Source organism: Anomaloglossus baeobatrachus, chromosome 6, assembly GCF_048569485.1.
Source record: "Anomaloglossus baeobatrachus isolate aAnoBae1 chromosome 6, aAnoBae1.hap1, whole genome shotgun sequence".
NCBI lineage: Eukaryota > Metazoa > Chordata > Amphibia > Anura > Aromobatidae > Anomaloglossus > Anomaloglossus baeobatrachus.
The window spans coordinates 319,659,206-319,677,154 of NC_134358.1; the positions used below are offsets into that span (position 1 = coordinate 319,659,206).

Consider the following 17,949-nt stretch of genomic DNA (forward strand, 5'->3'; position numbering starts at 1 on the left):
TCCTGAAACACGTCCGGGTGAAGGGACCATTCCCCTGCGTCCATGCCCTGGCGACTGAGGAAGTCTGCTTCCCAGTTTTCTACGCCTGGGATGTGAACCGCGGATATGGTGGATGCTCTGTCCTCCACCCACATTAGAATGCGCCGGACTTCTTGGAAGGCTTGCCGACTGCGCGTCCCTCCTTGGTGGTTGATGTATGCCACCGCTGTGGAGTTGTCCGATTGGATTCGGATCTGCTTTCCTTCCAGCCACTGTTGGAAGGCCAGTAGAGCAAGATACACTGCTCTGATCTCCAGAACATTGATCTGAAGGGTGGACTCCTGTGGAGTCCACGTCCCCTGAGCCCTGTGGTGGAGAAATACTGCTCCCCACCCTGACAGACTCGCATCTGTCGTGACTACTGCCCAGGATGGGGGCAGGAAGGATCTTCCCTGAGACAATGAGGTGGGAAGGAGCCACCATTGTAGGGAGTCCTTGGCCGTCTGGGAAAGCGAGACTTTCCTGTCCAGGGACGTTGACTTCCCGTCCCATTGGCGGAGAATGTCCCATTGAAGTGGGCGCAGATGAAACTGCGCAAAGGGAACTGCTTCCATGGCTGCCACCATCTTCCCTAGGAAATGCATGAGGCGCCACAAGGGATGCAACTGGCCCTGCAGAAGAGATTGCACCCCTGACTGTAGTGACCGCTGCTTGTTCAGCGGAAGCTTCACTATCGCTGCTAGAGTATGAAACTCCATGCCAAGATACGTTAGTGATTGAGTCGGTGATAGGATCGACTTTGGAAAGTTGATGATCCACCCGAAAGACTGTAGGGTCTCCAGCGTAGCATTCAGGCTGTGCTGACATGCCTCTTGAGAGGGAGCTTTGACCAATAAATCGTCTAGGTAAGGGATCACCGAGTGTCCCTGAGAGTGCAAGACTGCTACCACCGCCGCCATGACCTTGGTGAAGACCCGTGGGGCTGTTGCCAGACCAAATGGCAGAGCTACGAACTGAAAATGGTCGTCTCCTATCACAAAACGTAGAAAACGTTGATGTTCTGTAGCAATTGGCACGTGGAGATAAGCATCTTTGATGTCTATTGAGGCAAGGAAGTCTCCTCTGGACATTGAGGCAATGACAGAACGCAGGGTTTCCATCCGGAACTTCCTGGCGTGCACATGTTTGTTGAGCCGTTTTAGGTCCAGAACAGGACGGAACGAGCCGTCCTTTTTTGGAACCACAAAGAGATTGGAGTAAAACCCTTGCCCTTGTTCCTGAGGAGGGACTGGGATCACCACTCCTTCCGCTCTTAGGGAGCCCACCGCCTGCAGCAGAGCATCTGCTCGGTCTGGATGTGGGGAGGTTCTGAAGAACCGAGCTGGAGGACGAGAATTGAACTCGATTCTGTACCCGCGAGACAAAATGTCCGTCACCCACCGGTCTTTGACCTGTGACATCCAAATGCCGGAAAAGCGGGAGAGCCTGCCCCCGACCGGCGATGCGGAGGGAGGGGGCTGGAAGTCATGAGGTAGCCGCTTTGGAAGCGGTACCTCCATTTGCTTTCTTGGGGCGCGTGTGAGCCCGCCACGAATCTGAGTTTCTTTGCGTCCTCTGAGTCCCTTTGGACGAGGTAAATGGTGTCTTGCCCGAACCTCGAAAGGACTGAAACCTCTGCTGCCACTTTTTCTGCTGAGGTTTGGTTGTTCTGGGTTGTGGTAAAGAGGAGTCTTTACCCTTAGACTGCTTAATGATATCAGCCAATGGCTCGCCAAACAGTCTATCTCTAGATAAAGGCAAACTGGTTAAACATTTTTTGGAACCAGCATCTGCTTTCCAGTCCTTTAACCACAAGGCTCTGCGCAAAACTACCGAATTGGCGGACGCCATTGAGGTGCGACTGGTAGATTCTAGGACCGCATTGATAGCGTAAGACGCAAACGCCGACATCTGCGTGGTAAGGTGCGCCACTTGCGGCACTGCTGGATGTATGATAGCATCCACTTTTGCTAAGCCAGCTGAAATAGCCTGGAGTGCCCATACGGCTGCGAATGCCGGAGCAAACGACGCGCCGATAGCTTCATAGACAGATTTTAACCAAAGGTCCATCTGTCTGTCATTGGCATCTTTAAGTGAAGCGCCATCCTCCACTGCAACTATGGACCTAGCTGCGAGTTTGGAAATCGGGGGGTCTACCTTTGGACACTGTGTCCAGCGCTTGACCACCTCAGGGGGGAAAGGGAAACGCGTATCTTTAGATCGTTTAGAGAAACGCCTTTCTGGGTGAGCGTCGTGCTTCTGGATTGATTCTCTGAAGTCAGCGTGATCCAACAAAGCACTCAATTTACGCTTGGGATAAAGGAAACGAAACTTCTCCTGCTCCGCAGCCGCCTCTTCTGCTGAAGGGGCTGGGGGAGAAATATCCAACAGCCTATTGATGGCTGAGATAAGGTCGTTTACCATGGCATCCCCATCAGGGGTATCAAGGTTGAGAGGGGTTCCAGGAATGGATTCCTGATCACTCTCATCAGACACATCACAGGGAGACTGATTGCGCTGAGACCCTGAGCAGTGTGATGACGTCGAGGGTCTTTCCCAGCGAGCTCGCTTAGGGTGGCTGGGGCTATCATCTGAGTCATAATCCTCGGCCTGTGAAGCCGGGGACCCCCCTGTGGGCTGGATTAATTCCAAGTGAGGGGGACCTGAGGACAGAGGCCTCGCCGTGCCCAAAGACTGAGCCCCATGCATAGATTGCAAGGTTTCAAGGATTTTTGCCATAGAGACAGACATATTATCAGCGAAAACTGCAAAGTCTGTCCCTGTCACCGGGGCAGGACTTACAGGCGTCTCAGCCTGGGTCACTCTCCCTCCTGACTCCGGCTGGCGAAGCAGCACCGGGTCGGAGCATTGCACACAATGGGGGTCATCGGAGCCTGCTGGTAGATTAGCCCCACATGCAGCACACGCAGTATACACAGCCCTAGCCTTGGCAGCCTTGCGTTTTGAGGATGGCATGTTGTTGCTTCCACAGAGTGATCTGGGAGATGCAGCCAGAAGCGACCTCACAGTGCAAGAAATACAATATCTCTATTCCTACACAGTACACCGATACACCGTGAGGCACTAGAGGGACCAGCACAGAAAAATCGCTTACCGCCCGCTTAAAAAGCGGGTGTGTGGTCGCCAGATAGCCCCTAGTCCAGGTCTCCCAGAGCCTTGCGTCCTTCCTCCAGCCAGACTGCATGTAATGGCTGCCGGCGTCCTGAGAGAGAAAGGGGGGCGGGCCCTGGGCGTTCCTGGCTAAGAGCGGGAAGCCTGCTTCCCTCTGTGCCTAGTGTGAGGGCTGGAGCATGTAAATCAGGCTCCAGCCCTCGTCGCTGCTAGCGAACAGCGTCTCTCCCCTACCCTGAATGACAGGGTGGGGGCGGGAACGAATCGGAGCTGCCGGCGTCCTAGGCCCAAAAAGCCGGGGACTCAATTTATAACCGCCGCCGCCGTAAAAGCGCGGACGGCGGATCCCCGGCGCACCACAAGTCACAGCAGCGCCGCCCGGTCCAGAGGGGGTCGGCGCTGCGTTCCCATACACAAACAATCCCCCAGTAATCTGTAGGGACACAAACTCCAACGTTGCGGTCCCCGGCGCACTACAACACCCAGCCAGCCCGGAGTGTGTCTGTGCCTGCCGGGGACACAGAGTACCTGTATGATGCAGGGCCTGTCCCTGATCGTACTCCTGCTCCGTCTCCATCAGGTTCTAATGGGTCTGTGGATGGAGCCCGGCGTCAGAGCTGAGAGGCCGGCAGGATCCCACTTCCACAGAGCCCTACCAGGGGATGTGGAAGGAAAACAGCATGTCAGGCTCCAGCCCTGTACCAGCAATAGGTACCTCAACCTTACAACACCATCCAGGGGTGAGAAGGGAGCATGCTGGGGACACTATATGTGTCCTCTTTTCTTCCATCCGAAATAGTCAGCAGCTACTGCTGACTAAAATCTGTGGAGCTATGCATGGAATGTCTGACCTCCTTCGCACACAAAGCTAAAACTGGAGAACCCGTGATACCACGGGGGGGGTATAGCCAGAGGGGGAGGGGCCTTGCACTTTTAATGTAGTGCTTTGTGTGGCCTCCAGAGGGCAGTAGCTATACCCCAATCGTCTGGGTCTCCCAATAGAGCGCTGAAGAAAATTACCGTATTTTTCGCTTTATAAGACGCACCTGATTATAAGACGCACCCCCAAATTTGGTGAAGGAATAGAGAATTTTTTAATAAATGGGGTCCGTCTTATAATGCCAGTGTCCGTCTGACAAATCATATAGGGTATATGTCCCTCATAGCCCCCCCCATCCTAAAATTAGCCCTCTGAATCTGGATATGGCCCAGTGATGCCACATGTCCCCTATGCCTGGCACACATCCTCTATGGCTGGCACACAGCCCACTGTGGCTGGCACACGGCCCACTGTGGCGGCACACGGCCCACTGTGGCGGCACACGGCCCACTGTGGCGGCACACGGCCCCATGTGGCTGCACACGGCCCCATGTGGCTGCACACGGCCCCATGTGGCTGCACACGGCCCCATGTGGCTGCACACGGCCCCATGTGGCTGCACACGGCCCCATGTGGCTGCACACGGCCCCATGTGGCTGCACACGGCCCACTATTGCTGGCACATGGCCCCATGTGGCGGCACACGGCCCCATGTGGCGGCACACGGCCCCATGTGGCGGCACATGGCCCACTATTGCTGGCACATGGCCTCATGTGGCTGCACACGGCCCACTATTGCTGGCACATGGCCCCATGTGGCTGCACACGGCCCCATGTGGCTGCACACGGCCCCATGTGGCTGCACACGGCCCCATGTGGCTGCACACAGCTCACTATTGCTGGCACATGGCCCCATGTGGCGGCACACGGCCCCATGTGGCTGCACACAGCCCACTATTGCTGGCACATGGCCCCATGTGGCGGCACCCGGACCCATGTGGCGGCACACGGCCCCATGTGGCGGCACACGGCCCCATGTGGCGGCACACGGCCCCATGTGGCTGCACACGGCCCCATGTGGCTGCACACAGCCCACTATTGCTGGCACATGGCCCCATGTGGCGGCACATGGCCCCATGTGGTGGCACACGGCCCCATGTGGCTGCACACAGCCCACTATTGCTGGCACATGGCCCCATGTGGCGGCACATGGCCCCATGTGGCTGCACACAGCCCACTATTGCTGGCACATGGCCCCATGTGGCGGCACCCGGCCCCATGTGGCGGCACACGGCCCCATGTGGCGGCACACGGCCCCATGTGGCGGCACACGGCCCCATGTGGCTGCACACGGCCCACTATTGCTGGCACATGGCCCCATGTGGCGGCACACGGCCCACTATTGCTGGCATGGCCCATGTGGCGGCACACGGCCCCATGTAGCGGCACATGGCCCACTATTGCTGGCACATGGCCCACTATTGCTGGCACACAGCTCCCTGTGTTATATATCGCCCCATGCTGCTGCTTTTAGTAAAATTAACTTTCCTTACCTTCTCCAGCATTGTCCTGTCTGTGTCCCCCTCCTCGGGGTAGAGCTCCGGCCTCCTGCATTTCCTGGTTCTCGGCCGGTCATGTGATCGGCACGGCAGAGTGAAATCTCTTGTGCCTTATCACAGCAGCAGGAGGGAGGCCGGGCAGACATGCTGGAGGAGGTGAGTAAAAAGTTTATTATTTTACTGTTTGCAGCAGCATGGGGGCCATAGCTAACACGGGGGAGTGGGCATGTGCAATCAAAGAAGGGGCAGGCAGATATAATATACACTGCTGCCCCAGCCTATCGCCGCGGTGCACTTTCAGCACCATGGTGGTGGACAGCAGCTGTGCATATTATATGAGCGGGTGCAGGAGATCAAAGTCTGCTGCTCCCAGCTTTCACAAGTCCCCCAGCAGAGCTCCAGAGCTGCCCGCACCTCCCCTGGACTCTGTAGTGTGTGTATATATATATATATATATATACACCCCCCCCGTATATTCGGATTATAAGACGCACCCCCTACTTTCCCTTAAAATTTGGGGGAACAAAAGTGCGTCTTATAAAGCGAAAAATACGGTAGTTGCTATGGCCCCTTTTCTGTTTATCATTTGTACTACTATATTCTAAATTTTTCTGTGCAATTAACATTTGTTGTAGAGACTTATTAAAAACAAATCTAATTTTATTTCTCAAAGATCTGCCAGCAGCCAGCTATGCAGAAAAGTGATGGGTGGCATGGTATTAAATATGGATTTAAGGAGATCTGTGTCCTTGGAGCATCTTGAAACCAAAAGCCTTCCTTCTCGTTCTCCCCCTATTACACCAAATTGGTAAGTAATCGCTATGGACAGTAACCTTTGATTTTTTTTTTTTTTTTTTCTCCTACTGAAAGATTTGAAAAAGTAACCATATTTCCATCTGCGAGTACAAAATACTGACATATAATTAGAAAAATGCAAAGGACCAGTGGATTGAGATGAGCAAAATGATTCACAGGACTCTGGTCCAGCGGCCACATCATTCCCGGCATCTCTTTTACAAAAGTTTTTGCTGAACTCTGCTAGTGGACATTGTTCACTTGAAGGTGGTGAAAGATCATTTAGTCATTGGTAATTGTGATGATTATTTACAGTTAGAGCATCCAAACTATAAGATGTTTTACCCCAACAGGTAATAATGCCTGATACAATGACATCACTTATAGGGAACCTGTCACCTGTAACAACGCTATTATCCAGCAAATATGTCGTTAATCAGCAAGTTAATGGCATTTGAATCCTGCCCGGCACCTCCACATTGAACCCCACTTCAGCCAGGAAATTTACTTTATTCCTCCTGGCAGGGTTTGGGCTTCAGTCACGAGCGGAGGCGCCGGCGCAGATTCAGTCACCACTCTTTATATGGAGAGCGGCATCTGTAACCACACCCCCGCTCTGACAGCCGATTAGCATTAGAACCAGCAGTTACAGCCTCTGTTCTAAATACACAGAGCAGTGACTGAAACAGTGTCGGCAGCAACCCCGTGTCTGACACCTGAATGCTGCCAAGAGGATTAAGGTTCTTTTCCTCCTGGCATTCAATGCGCAGGTTCCATGCAGGATTCAAGCACTATTAACTTGCAGATTAACCCATAGTTGCAGGTTATTAGCAGTTTCACAGATGACAGGTTCTTCTTAAAATATATCAGGTAATCTCATGACTAATAGTAGTGAGAATTTTCATCAACACAACATCCACATCGATGTTGGTGCTATGTATCCTGATCCCTTTAGGTAGACAGAGGTATGCTACCACCTAAAGTACTACGTTATAACACTGTGGTGGAGACCATACTGCTTATTCCCCCATCTTATAGTAGAACACATCGACAGCTGGGGCGCAAGCAGGCCAGTGAGCAATGTCAGGAGTCACCGGTCTGCCCGGCCATCACTGACAAGAAATGCAATGATATTGAACACGGCTACTGGTCTATTTGCCCCCCAGCTAGAACTGAGACGGAGCACAGCTGCACAAAAGTCATCCTTACATCATGGGCTGTAACTTATGAAGTGTACACACACACTGCCTCTTTTTTTTTTCTTTTTTACTAACTAACTTAACCTGACACCACCCCAACACAACTCCACCTCTTACAGCAGAGCATTAGGCTACATTCATACTTGCGTTGTTTTGAATCCGTCAGGTCTGTCATTGCGACGCATTGATGTATGAGGCGTTTTTTAGATGTCAACTGACGCAACGGATGTATTATTTCACAAGATTTCGTTCACAGGTATCCTGTGAAAAATTGTCGCATCCATTACATCCGCTGTGCATCCGTTTTTGACTTATCCATCGGGATCTATTTGTGTTTGGGACAGCCCAATTGGTGTGCCAGACATAATGGGCATGCTCAGTAGAGCATGACGGAATCCAGCACTGGATTCTGTCGTGTCACGGATTACGGCGGAATCCAGCACCATAGACAGCCATTATAGCTCTTGACGGATGGAGACGGAATCCTGCGCAGTGCGTTTTTTTGCCGCTCCAAAAAACATTACATTGTGCGTTCATACCGCCTGATGGTCAGTCATTCCACGACTGATCCGCCGCGTGGCGCATGCAATGCAAGACCATCAGTCATAATCCATCCTTAATACAAGTCTATGGGGAAAAAACAAAATTCTGCAGACTATTTTGCTGGATACCGTAATTCCTCAAGGCGACGGATTGTGACTGATGCAAAACAACGCAAGTGTGAATGTAGTCTTAGGGATAAGACCTGGCAGATTACCCTGAATTCAGCTCAAACAGCAAAGTGCAGGTAGAACTGCTAATTAGTAGTAGTCTCCCTGTGTCTGGCCCTATAGGCTCACAGAGCCAAATAAAGCTCAGCAAAGCATTCATGTGAAATACCTCCGCTCAACAGGAAAGTCCTCAGTAACCAATCCTGGCCCCCTTGTATAGTAAAAGCTCATTCTCCCCTCTCTGTGTAGGAGGTTACACACTTCTGCTTTACCCTTGTGGACATTTTTGTCTGTCCTGCATCCCCTCACACTTAATTCTTTCTGTGCTGTGAATCCCTTGTAACATCTACCCTCCACTGCATGCCATCCATGCGCTATACTAAAGATTGTTCCTGCTTTTCACCTCTTCTGTCCCAATCTGACTGGTTTACCTGTTCATAGGAATGGAATGTGAGCAATTGTATTTAGAAGGTGTTATATTTCGCTGATTTGTCACATTTTTTGTCCACAAGGTAAAAAAAGTGACAAATCAATGCTATAATGGCTATTTTCTGTTCAACCATGTTAAAAAATAAAAATAAAAAACATGAATAAAAAAAAATGGAAAAAATTATTTGAACTATAAGTTGTCTTTAAAAAAATAAAAGCTGTGAGGCAGGTCTGCTAGCGGTATCACAAAAATGATATACATGTTAAAAAAAAAAGTTGTTTTCTTTTGTGCAAAAGTAGCCAATTTTGCAGTTTCATACCAAGGCTGTATTTTTAAAAACTTGACGTTTTGTATACAAATGAGTGCATGGGTTGATTTCTTTGGATGATTAGGATCTTAGGTGATCCTAGTGATTCAGGATTTTATTTTAAGGTTCTATTTCACTTTGACCACTTCGTAAAAATCACCATCTGACTGTACTGTGTGAATATATTGTTCATTAGTTTACACGTGGTTATAACTAATTGGGCGGTTTCATATATTTTACCATCAACTCTACAGCCTAATGCTCCCCCAATACACATTAGACTAATGTCGCTATAATAATAAAATAATAATAATCATAATAGTACCCACCAATATGTGACTATTATTGTCAGGGAGTTAGGGATCCAGCATCTCTGATGTGGGGTTGCCGATCGTAATGTCTACCTAGTGATGAATCGCTACCATACATGTCTGGGGAATGCTTTCTCATAGAGACCACATCAACCATCATTTGGCCCATACCCATCTAATGTGTATGGTGGGATTAATATTTTCCACAGATAAATTATTACAGTCCATTTAAAAAATCATGAAGGGAAAGTATTATTTGGCAGCATTTTGTAGTGTATGTCAGAGGAGACTTTCCCAACATTTACTTCTAGCAGATGTTTCTAACCATATTTTCTGGACTATAGCATGCACCGGATAATAAGACACATCTAGGTTTTAGAGGAGGAAAAATAGGAAAAAAAATGTAAACAAAAATGGGGTCATGACGCACTGTTATGAGGAGTATCTGCTACTGACACTGTTATGGGATAATGTCTTCCAATTCTATACTAATGTTCCTTATCCCTCATAGTGGACCATTTCCAGGCATTTTTGTCCCCCATCCTGGTGTATATGTTCCCCATCCTTTTCCTGTCCTGGTATATATGTCCCTCATCCTGGTGCATATTGTCCCTCATCCTGGTACATAGATGGCCCTCATCCTGGTATATATGATCCCCATCCTGTGCCTATCCTGATATATATGAACCCAATTCTGCAATATTTGTTCCCCATCCTGGCCCATTTTGGTATATGTATATCCCTCATCCTGGTATATATGATCAGCATGCTGGGTCCATTTTGGTACATATGCTCCCCATCCTGGACCCGTTCTGGTATATATGATCCTCTTCCTGGCATATATCGCCCTCATCCTGGTATATATGTCCCTATCCTGAGTCATCCTGGTATATATGTCCCTATCCTGAGTCATCCTGGTGTATATGCCTTCCATCACACACACACAAAAAATAAATGATAATACTCGCCATTCCTTCACTCTTCCAATGCACTGTGTAGTCTTCTGCTGCTGGCAAGTGGCCTCAGCGCATTATGTCCTGCCATTCACCCCCAGTTACATGTGGCTGTTAGCTTGCAGAATAGTCACTGCTCCCTTTGCCCGGTATTATGGGAGTAGTGAATATACATTCATTTTGATAATGGATACACGTTCATGATCACCCAGTCACTGCACAAAGCCTGTGCTGGTCTAACTGTGTGTGCTCTATTAAAGAGAATAAATATTTACTGCTTCCCAAGGTATGCCCCAACTATAGGCGTGGGGAGCAGTGAATTTTCATTCTTTTTTAATAGTGAACACACGTGATCACACAGCCGTTAGCCGGCTGCTGGGTTTTGACGTGTGCCCGGTATTACAGAGAATGAATATTTACTGCTTCCCACGCCCGTAATCCCACCCACCTCTCGCTGCCGACTTCAGTGCTGAGAAGAGGGTGGCATTATGGGCGTAAGGAGAAGTGACTATTAATTTTCTTTATTAGTGGGCACATTGTTAGACACAACCGGGGGCCACCTCCTGCATCCTGTGACCCTACTACTTCCTCCTGTGGCCCGCTCCTCCACCACTGCCAGCCCCCACAGCCACTGCCAGGTACATCAGGACTATAGGAAGCACCTCCACTTTACTCCAAAATTTTTGGAGAAAAAGTATGTGTTATAGTCTGAAAAACACTTTAGTTTTTTTTATAGCTTGCTTCTGTAGGAATTAAATAAAAATATATGGCAACAAACACCAATCTGACAGAAGACAGGTGAGAATGGGCATGGGGAAGTCGTAGGAAGCTTGATTTTTTTTTTATCTGACTTCAGCACCAAAATACCTTGTCAAAGCCTTGCTTAGGCTAGGTTCACACTTCCGTCAATTTGTATTAGTCACAATCCGTGGCTCTGGTAAACAACGGAATCCCGTTGGCGGATTCCATTGTTTCCCATAGACTTGCAGGAGCGGCGGATTGCGACTGATGCCCTTGCGTTGCATCCTCCGTCCGACTGATCAGTCGTTGAATGACTGACCGTCGGGTGGGCAGGAACGCAGCCTGTAACGTTTTTTGAGCAGTGCAATTCGTATGTTTTCACTGCGCATGCTCATCGGCGGCCGAACGATCAGCTGATCGCCCGGCCGCCGGCTATTAATAATAATAATAATTTTATTCATTTAAAATTATTGTGATCTATTGTGATCGATCAGCTGATCTCCCGGCCGCCGGCTTCTGTGAGCGATCAGTTGATCTCCCGGCGGCCGGCTAATCAGAGCGATAAGCGTTCTCATTAGCCGGCCGCCGGGAGATCAACTGATCGCTCACAGAAGCCGGCCGCCGGCTTATGAGAGCGATCAGCTGATCTCCCGGCCTGCCGGCTTTTGAGAGCGATCAGCTGATCGCTCTCCAAAACGGAATCAGCTTTCTCAATACTTGTCATCCGTTGTACAACGCATCAGTCACAAGCGTCAAGCAACGCATGTGACTGATACAAAACAACGGAAATGTGAACCTAGCCTTACATGACACTTTTATGTCAGATAAAGGCAGCAGCCAATCAGTGACATATCATAGAAGATGCTCCAGTGCTATTAAGAAGGGATTGTCCTGTAAGTGTGTATATACAGCTATATAGGGGGCTCATACTGTGTATAAGAGGCTATCTGAGGGCTCATACTGTATAAATGGGGCTGTTTGTGATCTCATACCAAATATATCGGACTATGTAAGGGCTCATCCTGTATATTGGGAATATGTGAGGGCTCATACTGTATAAAGAGGGAGACTGTGTGTGGACTCATCCTGTATGTAAGGGGCTATGTGAGTGCTTATACTGTGTACAGGTGCTATTTGAGGACTCATATTGTATCTAGAGAGCTATGTGGGTACTCAAACTAAATATAGAGGGAAATGTGAGGGCTAATACTGTATATAGGGGCAATGTGGGGGGCTCATGCTGTATATAGGGGCAATGTGAGCGTTCATACGGTATATAGGGTGTTATGTGGGGGTCTTATACTGTATATAGAGGGGCTATGTGGGGCTCATACTGCATATAGGGAACTATGTGAGGTATACTGTATATTTGGGGCTGTTTGAGGGCTCATACTGTATATATGGAGTCTCTTGGGCTCATTCTGTATGTAGGCAGGCTATGTGAGGGCTCATACTGTATATAGAGGGCTATGTGAGGGTTCATACTGTATATAGGGGGCCATGGGTGAATTTATCCAGTATATTGGGAGGCTATGTGAGGACTTATACTGTATCTAGTGAGCTATGTGGGGCTCATCCTGTACATAGGAGGCTATGTGTAGGTTCATACTGTGCATAATGGGCTATGTGAGAGCTCATACTGTGTACAGGAAGCTAGAAGTGGATCTTAATAAATTTGAATATCATCAAAAAGTTAATTTATTTCAGTAATTCAATACAAAAAGGGAAACATATTATATAGAGTAATTACAAACTAAGTGATCTATTGCAAATTAATGTTTATTTCTGTTAATGTTGATGATTATGGCTTACAGCCAAAGAAAACCCAAAAGTCATTATCTCAGAAAATTAGAATATTATATAAGACCAACTGAAAAAAATTATTTAAAACTCAAAATGTTGGTCTACTGAAAAATCTGTACAGTAAATGCACTCAATACTTGGTTGGGGCTCCTTCGGCATGAATTACTGCATCAATGCAGCTTGGTATGGAGCCTGTGGCACTGCTGAGTAGAGATGAGCGAACCGGCCGTAGTTCGGCTCGAGTTCGGTTCGCTGACGGAGGTCTCGTTTGAGTTCGGTTCGGCGAACCACTCGAACCGCATAGGAAACAATGAGAGGCAATCACAAACGCATAAAAACACCTAGAAAACACCTTCAAAGGTGTCCCAAAGGTGACAAACAACCCACAACACAACACAAACACATGGGAAAGTGACAAGAACAAATTCTCATGCGAAAACAAAACAGCGTTGCAAGGAAAAGAGGATGAGATACAGATATAGGCATGGCATGCCCTTCTAAAATCATGTAAAACACTGCAAGGTTACTCCAAGTGGAGTCTCCCTTTTTTCCAAAAATTGGGCCACACACCCACCCCTTCAGTGGCAGCACTTGTGCCCCAGTTGTACACTTCACAGGTAGATTTGCATTAAGCACATTAAAAAATACGCCATACTTAACCATCCCCAGGATGACACCGGGGTAGGTAGCAAAGTCTTTGCTGAACCACGACTTGTTCATCTTGGCTCCTTTTAAAAAACACAGCAAGCAAGGGTTACTCCAAGCAGAGTCTCCCTTTTTTCCAAAAATTGGGCCCCACACACACCCACCCCTTCAGTGGCAGCACTTGTGCCCCAGTTGTACACTTCACAGGTAGATTTGCATCAAGAACATTCCAAATCCACAAGCATTTACTCTCCCCAGGATGACACAGGAGTAGTAAATTCCTTGTGGATCCATGACTTGTTCATTTTGATGAACGTTAGTCTGTCCACATTGTCATTGGACAGACGTGTGCGCTTATCTGTCAGCACACACCCAGCAGCACTGAAGACACGTTCAGAGACAACGCTGGCAGCTGGACACAACAAAATCTCCAAGGCGTAAGTGGAGAGCTCTGGCCATTTTTCAAGATTTGATGCCCAAAATGAGCAAGGCTCCATTTGCAAAGTCATGGCATCGATGTTGCTTTGGAGATACTCCTGTATCATCCTCTCCAGCCGTTGACTATGTGTCAGACTTGTTGTCTCAACTTGCAAAGGATGGTCTAAAAAATTATGAAAAAATTCAATAAAATTGCTGTTACCAGCACCAGATACGGTGCTACTGGTACGGGTAGACTGTTGAAGATGACGAGACCGTCCCATGTTCGTCAAGTTACAACTGGGAGATTCACTCCCTGCACCATGGTTGTTTGGTGGAAAAGCTAAGCTAAGATCGAGTAACAGCTTCTGCTGATATTCCTGCATACGTGCGTCCCTTTCTATGGCTGGAATTATGTCACAAAATTTGGTCTTGTACCGGGGATCTAATAGTGTGGCAAGCCAGTAGTCATCATCACTTCTAATTTTGACAATACAAGGGTCATGTTGGAGGTAGTGCAGCAAGAAGGCGCTCATGTGTCTTGCGCAGCCATGCGGACCAAGTCCACGCTGTGTTTGTGGCATAGAGGTGCTAACCGTTCTTTCTTCCTCTGACATCTCCCCCCAACCTCTTTCAACAGAAATTTGACCAAGGTCTCCCTCATCCGCTGAGTCTTCCATGTCCATGGACAGTTCGTCCTCCATTTCTTCATGTTCTCCTGCACCTTCCTCAACATTTCGCCTGCTACTATGCGCCCTTGTTGATCCCTGTCCCCCATGGTCCCATGCCTGCCGCGTTGGTGATGATGAATGTCTGGACCTTGGTGTTGTTGTGTCTTGCGCATATGAATCCTTCTGTTGTCCCACCCCCTGATTCCGAATAGTGTTTAGCGTGTGCTCCAGCATGTAAATGACTGGAATTGTCATGCTGATAATGGCATTGTCAGCGCTAAACATATTCGCCGCCATGTCGAAACTGTGCAGAAGGGTGCATAGGTCCTTGATTTGAGACCACTCCATCAGGGTGATCTGCCCCACCTCTGCATCTCGTTGGCCCAGGCTATACGTCATGACATATTGCACCAGGGCTCGACGGTGCTGCCACAGTCGCTGTAACATGTGGAGAGTCGAATTCCAGCGTGTCGGCACATCGCATTTCAGGCGATGAACCGGCAGGCCGAAAGACTTCTGGAGTGATGCAAGTCGCTCAGCAGCGGTGGTTAAACGGCGGAAGTGAGCAGACAGTTTTCGTGCCCTGTTCAGAAGGCCATCTAGGCCGGGATAGTGTGTTAAAAATTGCTGGACAACAAGGTTCAACACGTGAGCCTTACAAGGCACGTGTGTCACCTTGCCCAGGCGAAGGGCCGCACCCAGGTTTGCAGCATTGTCGCACACGGCCTTACCAGGCTGCAGGTTGAGTGGAGACAACCATTTATTAAACTCAGTCTCCAGAGCTGCCCACAACTCAGCCGCTGTGTGACTCTTATTTCCAAGACATTTCAAGCTAAAGACCGCCTGATGCCATTGCGCTCTGCTGCCAGCATAGTAATGAGGGGTGCGTGATTCCTTCTGTGCAGTTAGAACGCTGGTGGCCTGACCAGGCAGGTTTGGGGCGGAGGTGGAGGACCCAGACGAGGTGGAGGAGGCAGAAGCAGTGGCGGAAATTGGACAGACAGAGGATTGACACACAAGTCGTGGGGACGGCAAGACTTGTGCAGCAGACCCTTCACCATCTATCACCATAGTTACCCAGTGCCCAGTCAGCGACATGTAACGTCCCTGTCCATGCTTACTGGTCCAAGTATCGGTGGTGAAATGCACCCATTCACACACAGAGTTTCTCAAAGAAGCGGTGATGTTGTGTGCGACATGCTGGTGTAGCGCAGGCACACCTTTCTTAGAGAAGTAGTGACAACTGGGCATCTGGTACTGGGGCACAGCGACAGACATAAGGTCTCTAAAATCCTGTGTGTCCACCAGGCGGAAAGGCAGCATTTCGGTAGCCAAGAGCTTACAGAGGGATCAAGTCAACCTCTTAGCTTTGTCATGGGTCGCAGGAAATGGCCTTTTATTTGTCCACATCTGAGGGACAGAGATCTGGCTGCTGTGTGTAGACGGTGGTGAGTAGTGTGTCCCTGAAAAAATGCAGGTTTGTGAGGAAAGTGCAGGCGTAGACATGATGTTGCCTTCATCCAACGTTGATGCTATCGATGTCTGAGAGAGCTGTACACACACACTTGTTTCCCCTTCCAAACCAAATGACGACTTACCAAGCAAACTGCCTGTTGCGGTTACAGTGGTGGAAGTTTTGCATGGAAAACCAGGTGTGACAGCTGTCCCCACAGTCCTAGAAGATGAAGAGCGCGCAGATGCACTTGAAGGGGCAGGCGGTGGATGGTTCGCTCCGCTAGACCGCATTGCAGCACAGTGAGCTTCCCACTGGGACATATGATATTTATTCATGTGACAATTCATGGAAGAAGTTGTCAAACTCCTGAGGTTTTGCCCTCTACTAACAGAATCACGACAAATTTTACATATCACATGATTTGGGCGATCTTTTTCTATGTCAAAAAAGGTCCAGGCGAGGCAAGGCTTAGAGGGCATGCGACATGCTGAGCCCCCCGACTAGTTCTCAGAGGCAGAGTGGTGGCTGAGGATGCAGTTGTAGACGTGCTACCAGTGCTCCGACTCTGTCCAGGAGGCGCAAGGTAACTTTGTCGTCGGTTGCATCCTCCTCCACCGCCTCTGTTGACCTCCTCGAGTGCCTGACTGTGGGTTGACAGTAGGTGGGATCTAGAACGTCCTCATCAAGCGTTGTGTTTGCACTCCCCTCACCCTCAGACCGAGCCTCTTCCTGACTTGATCCAACATTTAAGTTGTCATCCCAATCTGATATCTGCGTCTCATAGTCATCAGTATGTTCCTCATTGTCTATAACAACAGGTGTTACAGTTTGTGAATAAGGGTCAACATTATGCTCAGAAACTTGGTCCTCACGGCCTGAATCAGAGTCACAAAGGTTCTGGGCATCACTGCAGACCATTTCCTGGTCTGTACTCACTGTAGCTTGGGAGCAGACCTCTGATTCCCAGGCTATAGTGTGACTGAACAGCTCTGCAGACTCAGCCATCTCAGTTCCACCATACTGTGCAGGGCGGATGGAGACTTCAGAGCTGGGAGAAAGCAAGTGTGATTGGGATGACAACTCAGAGGACTGGTGTTTTTTGGATGCGGTAGTTGAGTTGGTGGAGAGGGCACTTGTTGGACCACTTGAGATCCATTCAAGCATTTTCTTTTTTTGGCCATCATGTACCTTTGTTCCAGTTGTTCGTGTCCGTAAAAAAGGGAGCACATCGGATTGTCCACGGTAAGTAGTAGACATCTTACTTTTGCTGGAAGATGGTCTATCTTCAGCAGATGTTAATGGAGCTTTGCCACCTTCCCCACGGACAAACCCTTTTTTTCCTTTTCCAACACGCCTCTTCCCCTTTCCACCAGCATCTGTCATTTTGCCACTCATTTTGATTGCGACAAGATTGTGCACGTAAAATGTGGTAGTAAAAATTGAGAGGTGGTGTAGATTTCAGCGGTGGTCTATCTTTATTAACAGCAGAATAAACAACAATAACTATCCCTGACAATGCAACTACGGCCCTTAAACTGGCAGCATAGTTTGCTATTAGAATGGCTTAGTAACAATGAGTTTCAGTGTGCAATGCAGAGGTGCCGCAAATAGCTTTGCACCAGTGGGACAATAATGAAGTCCAACAGCCACTTTTAGGATGCCACTAAGTTTCCTCAGTGTTTGCTAGTATAATGGCTTAGTAACAATTAGCTTGAGTGTGCAATGCAGAGGTGCTGCAAATAGCTTTGCACCAGTGGGGCACAAATGGAGTACAACAGCCACTTTTAGGATGCCACTAAGTTTACTCAGTGATTGCTAGTATAATGGCTTAGTAACAATGAGTTTTAGTGTGCAATGCAGTGGTGCTGCAAATAGATTTGATTGTCCAGCCATGAGGCATTGAATCAAATGCCTTTTTGTAGTAAATCCAGACCACGTGCAGTGATTATTTTTTTCCTCAATGAACCCCGTTAATCTACTTT

The 17,949-nt window shown here is 48.7% G+C and overlaps 1 protein-coding gene across 3 annotated transcripts in view; it reads left to right on the forward strand.

Moving 5' to 3' along the window:
- The window catches only part of PTPN3 (protein tyrosine phosphatase non-receptor type 3), a 421,949-nt gene that overhangs the window by 268,996 nt on the left and 135,004 nt on the right, over positions 1–17,949 (forward strand). For all 3 annotated transcript variants that reach the window (XM_075314923.1, XM_075314926.1, XM_075314925.1), the window contains one exon: positions 6,203–6,337. In XM_075314923.1, coding sequence (XP_075171038.1) covers positions 6,203–6,337 — 135 coding nt within the window. The remainder of the gene's footprint in view (positions 1–6,202; positions 6,338–17,949) is intronic.